This window comes from Nannobrachium achirus, assembly GCF_963921795.1.
Source record: "Nannobrachium achirus genome assembly, chromosome: 19".
Classification (NCBI taxonomy): Eukaryota; Metazoa; Chordata; class Actinopteri; order Myctophiformes; family Myctophidae; genus Nannobrachium; species Nannobrachium achirus.
Genome location: NC_137826.1, coordinates 14,775,112 through 14,787,310, shown reverse-complemented (window position 1 = coordinate 14,787,310; position 12,199 = coordinate 14,775,112). Strand labels below are relative to the sequence as shown.

General features: G+C 43.2%; 1 protein-coding gene across 2 annotated transcripts in view; it reads left to right on the top strand.

Annotated features, from left to right (window-relative positions):
- The first annotated feature begins 1,607 nt into the window (after positions 1-1,607).
- The window catches only part of alcama (activated leukocyte cell adhesion molecule a), a 109,234-nt gene continuing 98,642 nt past the window's right edge, over positions 1,608-12,199 (top strand). For both annotated transcript variants that reach the window (XM_080748413.1, XM_080748412.1), the window contains exon 1: positions 1,608-1,913. In XM_080748413.1, the coding sequence (XP_080604539.1) occupies positions 1,853-1,913 (61 nt within the window). In that variant the 5' untranslated portion in view covers positions 1,608-1,852. The remainder of the gene's footprint in view (positions 1,914-12,199) is intronic.

The window sequence follows — 12,199 nt, the reverse complement described above, 5'->3', positions numbered from 1 at the left end:
AGTTGCGTAACGTGAATTCGGTCAATCGGTAGGACATTGTTATAACAATCATTTAGACTAGGCTATAATCCACCTATCTCCCAGACTACCTCTCCAGTCAAAGTTCAGAAGTTTAATGAATGTAGAATTATATGAAGGATGTCATTTGCTGTAAATTCAATTAAGGTGACTTCATTTAACTGAAAAAATATTTAGTTTTAAAATACAAATCCTCTCTCACACAATTCTGCCAGTGTGCCAGTGTGTCACCCTCCCTGTGCCAATGTTGGCACCCGTGCCTAAGGTTGCCTACCCCTGATTTACAGTCTGTAAATATGTCCTCGTGTTTAATCTACACTCTGTCGTACTGAGGTGTTCCCAACTTCCCATAGAGTTATAATGGGGTGTTCCGCACCTAAACAGATGTGGAAAAAGTACTCAAATGTTTTACTTAAGTGTAAAAGTATCAATACTGCAATTTTAGAAATACTAATATGTTAGAAGTAGGTTAGAAGTCTGGAAATCAACATTTACTTGAGTAAAAGTACAAAAATATACTTAAAGACAAGTGCTCAAATAAAGTGGAGTAAAAGTACAATATTTGTATCCAAGATGTAGAGGAGTAGAAGTAAAAGTAGCCTATTGGAGATACCCCAAAATTGTACTTGAGTAGATCTATTTAGTTACTTTACACCGCTGCACCTCAAATACCCGAATTACGAGCGTGTAGAATCGTGAACTAGTAGATCGATTTACAAGCTCTGAGATTTTGCAAGCCCCAGCTTGCATGTCTAGCGCGGGACACCATTGTACGTACAAAGTGTAAATCACCACCAGGCTTTTTTACTGCAGGCGATGCTTGGTTGAAGGTGGGGCAAAAGGCGGAGTTAGTGACCGACATCCAACCAAACACCAACCAACCAACCCCCCTGGCGAGAAGATTCCTCTCTGCACACACACATAGAGATGGGATTTATGTTTTATTTGAAGTGAGCCGATCTCTGGGATCCGTTCCTTTCAAAGAGCCGTTCAAAAGACTCATTTTAGTTACTAGTCGCTTTGTAGAGTTTGATACAAATTACAAATCAATAACATTATGTAGGCCTATAGCCTAGTATATCTAATAAAAAAATATATACAAATAATAATAATAATTACAAATCACTTCAACCCTATCTACATTTTACATACATTTAGGCCATTTGAAAATAGCACATAGCAGATCTACAAGCTCACAATGTGCGACAAAGTCGCATTGTCTGCAATTGAAAAACTTGTGAAATTGGACATTTTGCATATGTACTTTCTACTATTGGTACTTAAAGTGCATTTTGATACCAATACTTTTGTACTTTTACTTAAGTAATTTTTTTATTCCGAACTTCTACTTGTGGCAGAGTATTATTTCTACATTGCAGTATTGATACTTTTACTTGAGTAAAGAATTTACTCCCCCTCATAAAAAAGGGAACGTCTCCCTACTGCGAACTGGATCCCCTCGTTCATTTCAAAGAGCCGTTCAAAAGATTAGACTCGTTCGCGAACGTCCCACTTCTCTAACACAGTCACACACACACACACACACACGCGCGCACACGCACACACAAACATCCACATGCGTTTCCAGTTCCACCTGGCTGCCGCGCGCGCACACAGACACACGGACACTCGGACAGGCACACGGACAGGACAGTCGCTTGAAGATTGTACAACTTTTTTGTGAAGTTTTTCCCCCCTATTAAATCTTCTTCTTTACATCAAACATCAAACCTTACCTTACGAGAAACGGTTCACAGCCGGCGGACAGTTCTTCTGTTACGACTATTTTATACACGACCACAGGTGTCCACAACTCATTGATTCCGGGAGGAGGATGGATTCGTCTGCTTTCCTGTTGATCGTGCTCGTCGGCAGCACCGGGATGCTTCGTCAAGGTAAGCTCCATCATCCATGTTACTACTGTGTAGTAGTAGTAGTAGCTTAAGCAACACGGACATTTTTAGTGGAATTAAAGTACAACATATGCTTCCAGACTGTCGCCGGAGCGCTGCAATGAAACTGTAACCGTATATCCCACGCCGCGGATAATGATTTTCCGCATTTTACGAACAACTTTGGCCTGAACATGAATGTCACCTGAAGTTATCCACCGCCTCCATTCTAACGCGACAGTGGACCAGAGCGGTTACACATCTCCATTCAGAAACATTGCCCCTTCAAAAGATTTACTTCCATTATTCTAAATGGAGGTGTCACATAAACCCTAACCCTATTCCCCAGTGGGGGTATTTCTGAATGGGGATGTTTCTGAATGGAGGTCTGCCCCCGGACCGGACCAGAGCAATCCAACGCCAGTTTATACGCCACATGCGCCACCGCGCCACGCCACTCCGAGTTGGCTTTCTTTCGCTTTGTGGCTTCTTGTTGTAAGGCGTCCATGCCATAAATACCCGAATCCAACCGTGTCGTTTAGTTGTGGTTCTCAAACTTTTTTCCTGTCAAGGACCCCCAAATTGACACATATTAGCCCACGGACCCCCAAATTGACACATATTAGACCGCGGACCCCCCATTTGAAAAGATAAGCCATGGGAGACCCCCGTTTAAGATTTTTTACCGCTCTATACAGCAGTGAATCTCAACCATTTTAATTTCAAGGACCCCCAGTTTGACATGCATCAGGCTACGGACCGGACCCCCCCATTTAATGGCATTTCTGTCTCTGAGTTAGTTACCCATAAGGGTCCACGTGGTTCCTAACTATCATTTTTAGCTGGGGACCCCCTGGAACTCCCTCGAGGACCTCTGGGGGGGGGGCGGTCCGCGGACCCCACTTTGAGAACCAATGCACTAGTCATGTCTTGGACTGTCTGCTTCTTTATCTGGATGCTGTTGAATGGAGCGATGCGAAACATAACGAGAGTCGTCAGTCAGGGCTGAGAGCTAGACGCAGGAGAGGAGAGCAGTTTACGCACGAGCTGGTGGGGTGGTCCGTTCCATTCGATAACGGCATTATTATCACGCTGCTTATGTTTATGAGCTAACAGGGACCGTTGGGCTGCAACATGATTTTAATTCAGAATAACTTCTAACACAGTCTGACTCTTAATCATTTTCTCATGCGCCTCTCCAATACCTCCTTCCACATGCATTTCCCCTCGCCTGGCTGGCATGGAGTCAGCAGCAACGCAATTATGGAGCTATTTAATTTAGAAGCCGCTGTTAAAGATGTCACTGCCAGCAGGTCATTTGCTTGTAATTAGGGATGTAATTGTTTAATGCGCAATTGAGGTAGCCCCTATACCTCTGTGCCTGCGATACCAACGTGTGACTGAGACTGTGTGTGTGTGTGTGTGTGTGTGTGTGTGTGTGTGTGTGTGTGTGTGTGTGTGTGACTGTGTGTGTGTGTGTGTGTGTGTGTGTGTGTGTGTGTGTGTGTGTGTGTGTGTGTGTGTGTGTGTGTGTGCCATAATATAGAATTAACATTGTATAGACTTCCCTGCCTTCAGACATAAATACATATACATATACCAGTAAGACTCCCTAATCGGGAGATAAGCGACCGTTGGTCGCTTATCTCCACAAATATCACAACCTCCACCTCTCACGTCATACGGGCAGCCATAGTTACACCTGGAATGTTGAATCTCCATATATGGAGATAACCTACGCATCACACAAAGTCTGACCTCACCAGCCCATACTTGGGCATGGACGACTTATATCTCCATATACGGAGATGGCCATATATGGAGATACGATGACATCACAGAGTCCACAGCTGATGATGTGGCGTGATGTCATACAATACACAAACAAGCCCTATATAAAGGGGCAATTCTCACCAGGGAAGAGAGCATTCCTCGACTCAGACCTTATCGCCAGGATCAACTAAGCTTATAGCTTATATCATCACATCCAACCATCTTAAGATACTCAGCTAGTGGGGAATGCTCTCTTCCCTGGTGAGAATTGCCCCTTTATATAGGGCTTGTTTGTGTATTGTATGACATCACGCCACATCATCAGCTGTCGACTCTGTGATGTTATCGTATCTCCATATATGGCCATCTCCGTATATGGAGATATAAGTCGTCCATGCCCAAGTATGGGCTGGTGAGGTCAGACTTTGTGTGATGCGTAGGTTATCTCCATATATGGAGATTCAACATTCCAGGTGTAACTATGGCTGCCCGTATGACGTGAGAGGTGGAGGTTGTGGATTGGCAGGCAAGGAGTGTGTGTGCAAAGTTTGGCATGTCTTGGGGTAACGGTGGCGGAGATATGAGTTGGGGAAAAGTGTGACATGACGGACAGACTGACAGACAGCCGGTGGAGGTTTTGGTAGTAAATGCGACCTACGGTCGCAATAAACATAACAGGTTGTCTAGTAATTAAAACCATTTCTTTTTTTAAGAAGAGCTAAAACCAGTTACCATCAAAGTTCACTCATGGGGCTCATGGGTTCTGTGCCACAGGAACATGTTAAACGGCTCAGTTGAGTAGTTATATTATCTCTAGGGTTAAATCTCATCATTTCTGACTTTTGTTTTACTGCCTGGGGGGTGAGGGTTGCTGGGACACAACTCCTATTTTCCCCAGTTCTTATCTTTTGGACTGGTGTGTCTGTCATTCAATGTCTCTCTTGGTTCACAGAGCTGCTTTTTGTCAGGATGGCTGAAGGGCAGGGAGGCTGTCTGTCTGGCCTGCGGGGTGGTGGCCCATACCTCACATTATTTTGATCTTATCTGGCCTGTCCCTGTTCACTGACCCATGGGAGGTGGGCACACAAGGGTTGTTTTGGTTCATTTAATTCATGCTGAAATCAATATTCATCCCCAACGGGAGGAGAGCCAGTGTAGATAGTGGCTGAAGTTGGTATTAAGTGTGATTCATTCCTCACTTCAAAGCAGAGTTACTTTCAAAGGAGTTCAAAAAAGATGATCTTAAAAGTAATAGGCTAGTTCTACTTGCTGACATGAGGCTGTGCCATTAATGCTTTTGAAAAATGGGGATAACTGAATGTGCAAAAATACGTGCCCCCTTCTCTAGCTACAGTGTTGTACTGGTCAAATAATGGGCTAATTTACAATGCTTACGCATCAGTAGTAGACTACATCCCAGGAGGAGTGTTTGCCACAATGAGTCATGTGAACATAGCTTTGCCTTGAAACGTTACCCACTTTGAAATGTGTGGAATGCTAGAATTCTATCAAATAAGACTAACAATGTATCATTAAACAGCCTACCAGAACTGGGACATACTTGTGTGAACCATGGAACTAATGAAATTTAAAAGCAAGGCACACAAACAATGGATATCTTAAGAACAAGTGCAGGTAGTCATGGTCAGCATTAATACATAAATACTGCTAGCCCTATTATGAAATTAAACCCAGAGGCTTTTTTTCCTTTTCCGTTGCGAGGAACAGAAATGGGATGACAGCCACAGCTTCGTGACTTTGTGCGACACAAGAATGGGTTGAGAGAGGCTTGCTGTTTCAACTGAAATCTTACATTAATTTGTATCGGGGTGTAGTTCTCACTGAGAGCTGAACCCCATTACAAATTAATGTAGAGCATGTCTCATTTAACTTAAGAAAAACCTTGAGGACATAGCCACTCTGGTTGAAATGTTGGCATCACTTAATGTGACAGACAGGCATGATCAACCACCAAGGAATGCTAATAATGCTATTAGTACTAATGTCCAAACCAAAAGAAAAAGAAATTCATTTGACGTTGAAAGCCTTTAATATTGTCAACTCTCTCCCTGGAAAAAGAACATCAATAATCACAGTACTACTTTAGTGGGCAGCAGTCATTGCATTGTTAAAATACATGGCTCTTTAAACTATGTGCACCCTAAAGTCATCCATTCACATTAAATAAATTGCCTTAAGATTATTAGCCAGCCAGACAAGAGGGTGTGATATGCTGTTCGTACTTAGAATTACTTTAGCCTGGGGACGAGCGTGTAATACTATCTACATTTGCCCAGACATGTGAAACAGCCTCTCTTTTTCTGGAGGGAAAATACCTTTGGACAGGGGAGGGGGAAGGGGGTGGATCCTGTTGTCACTCTGAGAAGTATGAGGGTACTCGGGGTATGTGGCCTCTGAACGCGGGGGTGCAGCTAGAAATCCTGGGCCCCTGACACCTGGGCTCCAGGGCCCCATAATAGTATTAGGTCGTTAAACTGACATATAAAACATTAGGGGTGCGCCGATAGCACCTTTTCATGCCCCAGTGTCAGTGTTTTTGAGAGATTGAGTACAACTCAAGGCAAGCATAATGTTTGTTTGTTTATTTATCTATCTTTGCAGGTTTTAAAATGCAACAATTGAGCTTTTGTTTCTTTTATTTTAACATCAATTTTATTGAAGGATTGTCACAGCTTACAGCATGAGAAAAAGAGCTTTTGGATTCTCCCCTGAGTCCCCTTTGCAGAAAATGTCTATTACTCAGTCATTATGGCCTAGTCCGTCTCTCTGGGTTATGGGAACTAAACAGCCGCTGTGTCCTTCCTGGTTATGGGATCGATGACGCTTAGCCTCCCTTCAGGTTATGGGAACGACATCACTTGTAAACACAGATCTTTGTTCGTTGTTTTTGCTGGCAACGAGCGACAACATGCCACACAGTGCACCATTTAAAATACTCCAAAATCAACATTTTGAACACAAAGAACTGACGCATTCATTGAAAAAAAAAAAAGGAGGTTCTTGCCATCTGCTAGCTTCCCCGATGCCAAATATTTCAGCCTGGTATCCCTGCCGCGTTCTAGGGCCCCTGACTGTCCAGGTTTCGGCCCTCTGAATCATTCAGGGGCCCCCATATGGCGCCCCTGTCTGAAGGCCATAGCTACCTTCAACTTCCACAACCTCAGTGGCTTATGCTGTGAAAGGTCAAAGTCTTGTTGGAAGCCACCTTAATCATTCTGTCAGATGGCTTTAGTTTGATCTCCAATTCAAAAAGGGCCTGGAAATCTAACACGAGGAACTGACTAGTTATGTCATGTTAATAGCAATGAAGTATGTTATATGAAGTAAAGTTGAAGTAGCAGCGATGCCGCTGCCGTGGTAATACAACAGTAATCCAATATTTCAATTTCCCTCCCAGAGGCCCGCCTCTGCTGTGCATTAGTGGTTCAGCAAGCAGCCTTGACAATGAAAATGGTGATCTCCGTAATCAATTCAATACTTCTGCATAAAAATACAGAATGTACCTGCCATACATTAAATAATGGTACTGTATACAAGGAGGCCAAAATGCTGACATGTTTAATTCATCTTCCTAGAAATGCAAAATGTCAGCGAGCAGTGCATTTTCCACATTAGTTCATCAGGTTCACTGTCAATAGAGCATAACTTTTAGACTCCAGTCCTTTCTTACTCAATATTCTACAGGCCATATTGTTATATTTTCAATAGATTTTATTAAAAAGTCCTTTTAACCACTTACTGTAAACCTGATATATGGTACTTAATTAACCGGAGTCTCCCAGTGTCCTGTACTATACCCCTCCTGTTTTCGCTCTATACTTCCCCGAAAACAGCCTAACTACTGTACAAGCTCACAACACTGACAGTGTTCATCCCCAGAAAAGGGAAGCTATAGGGTTCAAGTGGTTAAGAAAGAAAATATCAACAGCATACAGGGGAAAGGGAAGATGGACAGTACAAAAGACTGAGATTGAGAAAAAAAAACGCAGTGATTCTAAAATATGGTCCTTTGCTCTGTGCAGATCAGCTTTCCCAGGCACACAGCGAGAGCATGGACAGTGTGTCTAAAGCTGGGGCCTCACTTGGGGGTACCTTGAAGCTTGGTCAGGGCCACAGACCTTGTGCATTGCTATTCTCTTACCCATGAAAATGCACTTGTCTTTAAATGTATTCAGTGACCAACGATACTCGAAAGGGGAGAGGAAGCAATACAACGAAAACGAAAATAGATTGTGAATGAGGTCATAGGTTGTGTTGGAAGTTTCCTATCTCTCTCGTACACAGACACACACGTGCCTGTGCGCGAGTGGGCGCGCACACACACACACCACACACACACACACCCCTCATCACTTCACCGAGTAAAGTCCTCGATTAACTTAAATTAACACTCAGGACTTTACTGTGCACACGAAGCAGTACATAACTCAACAGTAGCAGCGCACTTGGATGTCGTGGGGGCGAAAGCGCCAGACATTTGCTGTGTAGTGGTGGTGGTGATGTCATGGCGAAACTCATTTCACTGCCCAGGAAAGCGTGACAGTATCAAAGCAGGAAGTTAAATGTGATGTTTGCCCAGGTCTCAGCGGGGGAGCCCGGGCTTTGTTTAATGTGCAGGAAAATTAAAATTCAGTGAAGTCCACCTTGCCAAGAAGGAACTCCCATGGGAAGTACCGACAGAGTCAGGCTGCTCTGAATAGCGGCAGGGAAATGGGCTTGTGTTATCTTGCCTCTGCTTTCTGATTTGCAGACTCAATTGTTTATAGGCCAAAATGGTCCCAAGCAATAACTTGTAATCCAAATAGATATTAAAATAAAGACCTTTCTTTTTTTTTTGGTTGAAATCTACCTCATGCTTTTTTCCCCCACGCAATTTTGAGATTAACATAATTTATTCACTGTTGAATTGGAACTGTTCGACGGGACTTGAGAGTGTTTTCTGGTTCATTGTTTTCCCTACTACTGCATTCAGCACTGGGACTATTTTCTTAAGGAAAATCTCAGTTCCAAGACCCAAGTCCAACCAATATATTATTTTAATGACATTTATACTTTCAGCGAAATTAGACTGTATTCCGTTGAGATTAACGGGGAAATAGCGCGTGTGTGTGTGTGTGTGTGTGTGTGTGTGTGCGTGTGTGTGTGTGTGTGTGTGTGTGTGTGTGTGTGTGTGTGTGTGCGTGCGTGTGTGTGTGTGTGCGTTTGTTTAGATGTAAAATAAATATCCCTTGGAGGTGGCATTTGATAAGGATGAGAATGGAACATAGTCCCATGTGGCGGTCGGGGAATGTAAATGGGGGAAGTCAGTGATGCTGGCAGGACCGCAGGTCAGCACAGGCTTCTACAGTAAATCACTCGTGACCCTGTGACAGATGAAGGAACATCTGACTTTATCACCCCTGTGTGTGTGAGATGCTTTTTGCCCTGGGTGATGGTCATCGAGTCTAGTGAAGAAATACCCTCTTCGCCCACCCTCCCATCGGTTAATGGAGTAATTCCAGCTCTGCTGAGATGGGACTGGTCTGGCTGTCTGACCTGCTAAATGACTTCTAGGAAAGCTACGCTATTGCTCTTACAGAGTATGGCGTCTTCAAATCTCTCTCTCTTCGCGTACACAGGGGCGTCGCACCAAATTCTGGGCCCCGGATGCAAGGATTCACTGCGGGCCCCCCATGAATGTTCTTCATAGAGGGAGGGGGTTTAACTATTGAAAAATAGCAGATATACAAGTGGCACCGAGTGCCGCGCTGCGTGCTTGTAGATCTGCTATTTTTGAAAAATCGTGAAAAAGTCTTGGAATATTTCAATCTTTTTAAAAAACCTATAGTTTCTATGTCAGTGGTGTTCAAACCTTTTCATATGAAGGACCCCCAAAATGATATGTATTTGGCCGCTGACCCCCCCATCTCAATATATTTAGTTCCAGGGACCCCCCCCCCCCAGATGCTAAATTTGAGTTACAAAATGTTCGCTTAAAAATACATATATTCAAAGATTTGCACAAACTTTCACGGCAAAAATAGCAGATCTACAAGCTCGCTGTGAGCTTGTATATCTGCTATTTTTCAATAGTTAAAGGATACAATAATGAAGGCTCCTCCACCTTGGACCGTAGTAACTCAGTCCCACTTTTCCCCCCCTTGTGACGCCCCTGCGCGTACAGGTATATTAAATTGTGTTAAAATATATATTAAATCAATATTTTCATCTTTCTTTAATTGATTGAAAGGCTGAATTACATCACGAGTGAAGGATTAGGAGTGAATGAGAGTACAATACAAATAGCATGCCTTTTTGCCAGACCCATGAAATGGGTAGGCCTACATAAGCAAATGTCGGTCTGTCTGTCTGTCCGGGTTTTCTATATAAAGGGTATATATGATGATGACATGATGATGACATGCCTACAAAAGGCATGATGTCATAAATGATGATGACAGGGGGTCTGGCACAACCAGGTTGACCTGGTCTAGTTATTTGAGTGATGGTATACACAGGCCTGTGACTAGTCACATTAAGCAGAGATGAGCAGTGAGAGAACCTGTCAGATGAGCTTTAAATGAGATACGTGCGAGTTATTTATTCAAAAGCTTCTGCAGTTGGTTCATGGGGTATGTAGATTCAAAGCCATATTGATAACTCAGATCCTTGTTTACTTGGCTCTTTTACTCCTTAATCCTCAGCAGTAATTCGGAGCCTAAAAAAATGTCACAGCTGGAGATGCATTGAGATATATCTTTTTAGTGAAAAGTTTTGCAGAATTAATTATAAATGATTGCACAACACGAAGTTCCTGCCACATACAGGAACACAGTTCCTTTCTGTATTTCCTGAATAAACCTCATGATGTCCTAATATTAGATTAGTCATATCTCTGTACATGAGCTGTCCTTTTAGAATGGCTCACTCTTAACATCACAAATGCATACATTGTATTGTATTTAAAATATGATCATGTTATGACTACACAAATCCAGGCACATAAGCTTTCAAAGAAATGTAATTGAAATGTATTACGACAAGAATGGGTTAGGATTAGAATGTAAGTTGTCCACATTTCAATTTAGGTTCAGGTGATGCATACAGTACGTCAGTACAACAGGTCCACTGTAGGTCCCTACAAGGAGAAATCTGAAATCGGTTACATTAACCACTTTCAACCTGAGCACATTTCTTGGTATGCCACCCTTGATCCAGGACACATGAATCTGAAGATCATAGCAAGGTATTTGAATAACTCCAGCCTGATGATTCTTCAAACTGTTTTTATCTCCGCCAGGACAGAGTCCGGAAGAGGAGAGTGTTTTCTTCACACTGTGCGTGTGCGTGTGCGTGTGTGTGTGTGTGCGCGCGCGCGTGTGTGCGCGTGCGTGTGCGTGTGTGTGTGTGTGTGTGTGTGTGTTGGTTTTTGTTTTGTTCCAATTATGTTCTTTCCTGTTGCTGAGTAGAAGTAGGCAGCCAGCCTGCCAGAGGTGTCTTCAGGGATGAGCCACCTGCCTCCAATCATCCTCAGGAGCCTCTTTAAGCAGGCCAGCCAGAGTCACTCTCTCTCTCCTGATCATCAATCATTCATTGATTCTCGCTCTGGGTACACAGAGGTCCTGGGTTCACGTCCAGGATAAGCCCCTATTTCACAGTGAACTCTGTTGTAAGTTCATAACAAAGTGTGAGAGACCACGCTCGAGAAGTAATGCAGACAAATTGTTTTAACAAACTATAAATAGCTATACATGAATCACAATGTGATCAGTCGGTAGTATCAGTAGTGTAATGTGGTAAGCGTAGAAATAGACCACACAACCAAACAGCCACCCGGCAGAGAGAGAGAGAGAGAGGGAGGGAGAGAGAGAGAGAGAATGACCTGTTTCTTTAGGCTCCTGGGGATGATAGGAGCAACAAACTGCTTTTTATATTCCTTACGTTAATTCCGTTTGCCGGGGATTCGATTATTTCGTATAAAATTAATACACCATATCATTAACGCATCCTCCAGTCAGCCCCAAATTTAAATTGCATGTTCGAGGGGCCTCTATAGAGCGCACCTGTTTTTCACCTCTGTCCATAGGGGGCACCACAAATGTGAAAAGGGGAGCCTTATGGTGTAGAACGTAGAAACTATTTCCCGCAAAGGACTTACACAGCCCTGGGTAGGCCATCCAGCCTGGCGGAGAGCCTTTTCCAGTTGACTATGTGCTACAACAAACTGTCATGTACCGTAAGCGAGCTTTGACTGTTGTGCTTTACACTGGCACTGAAATTGACAATTCAATCAAATATGTGTTGATTGGTTAATCAACAAATAATTGTTTGAATTTGATGGAATTGCCACAATCAGTCTGATTGTGGCAGGTTAGTGGCGTGCAACCAATGCAGCTGTCATAGTGATACGCATTAGGTGCTAGGCCAACTAGCGTTGCAGTCGTCTTCAGTAGCTTGCTCATTAACTTTAAGCACATGTACAAGATGCGGCTATGAATGATTTGCCTGAAACCGTT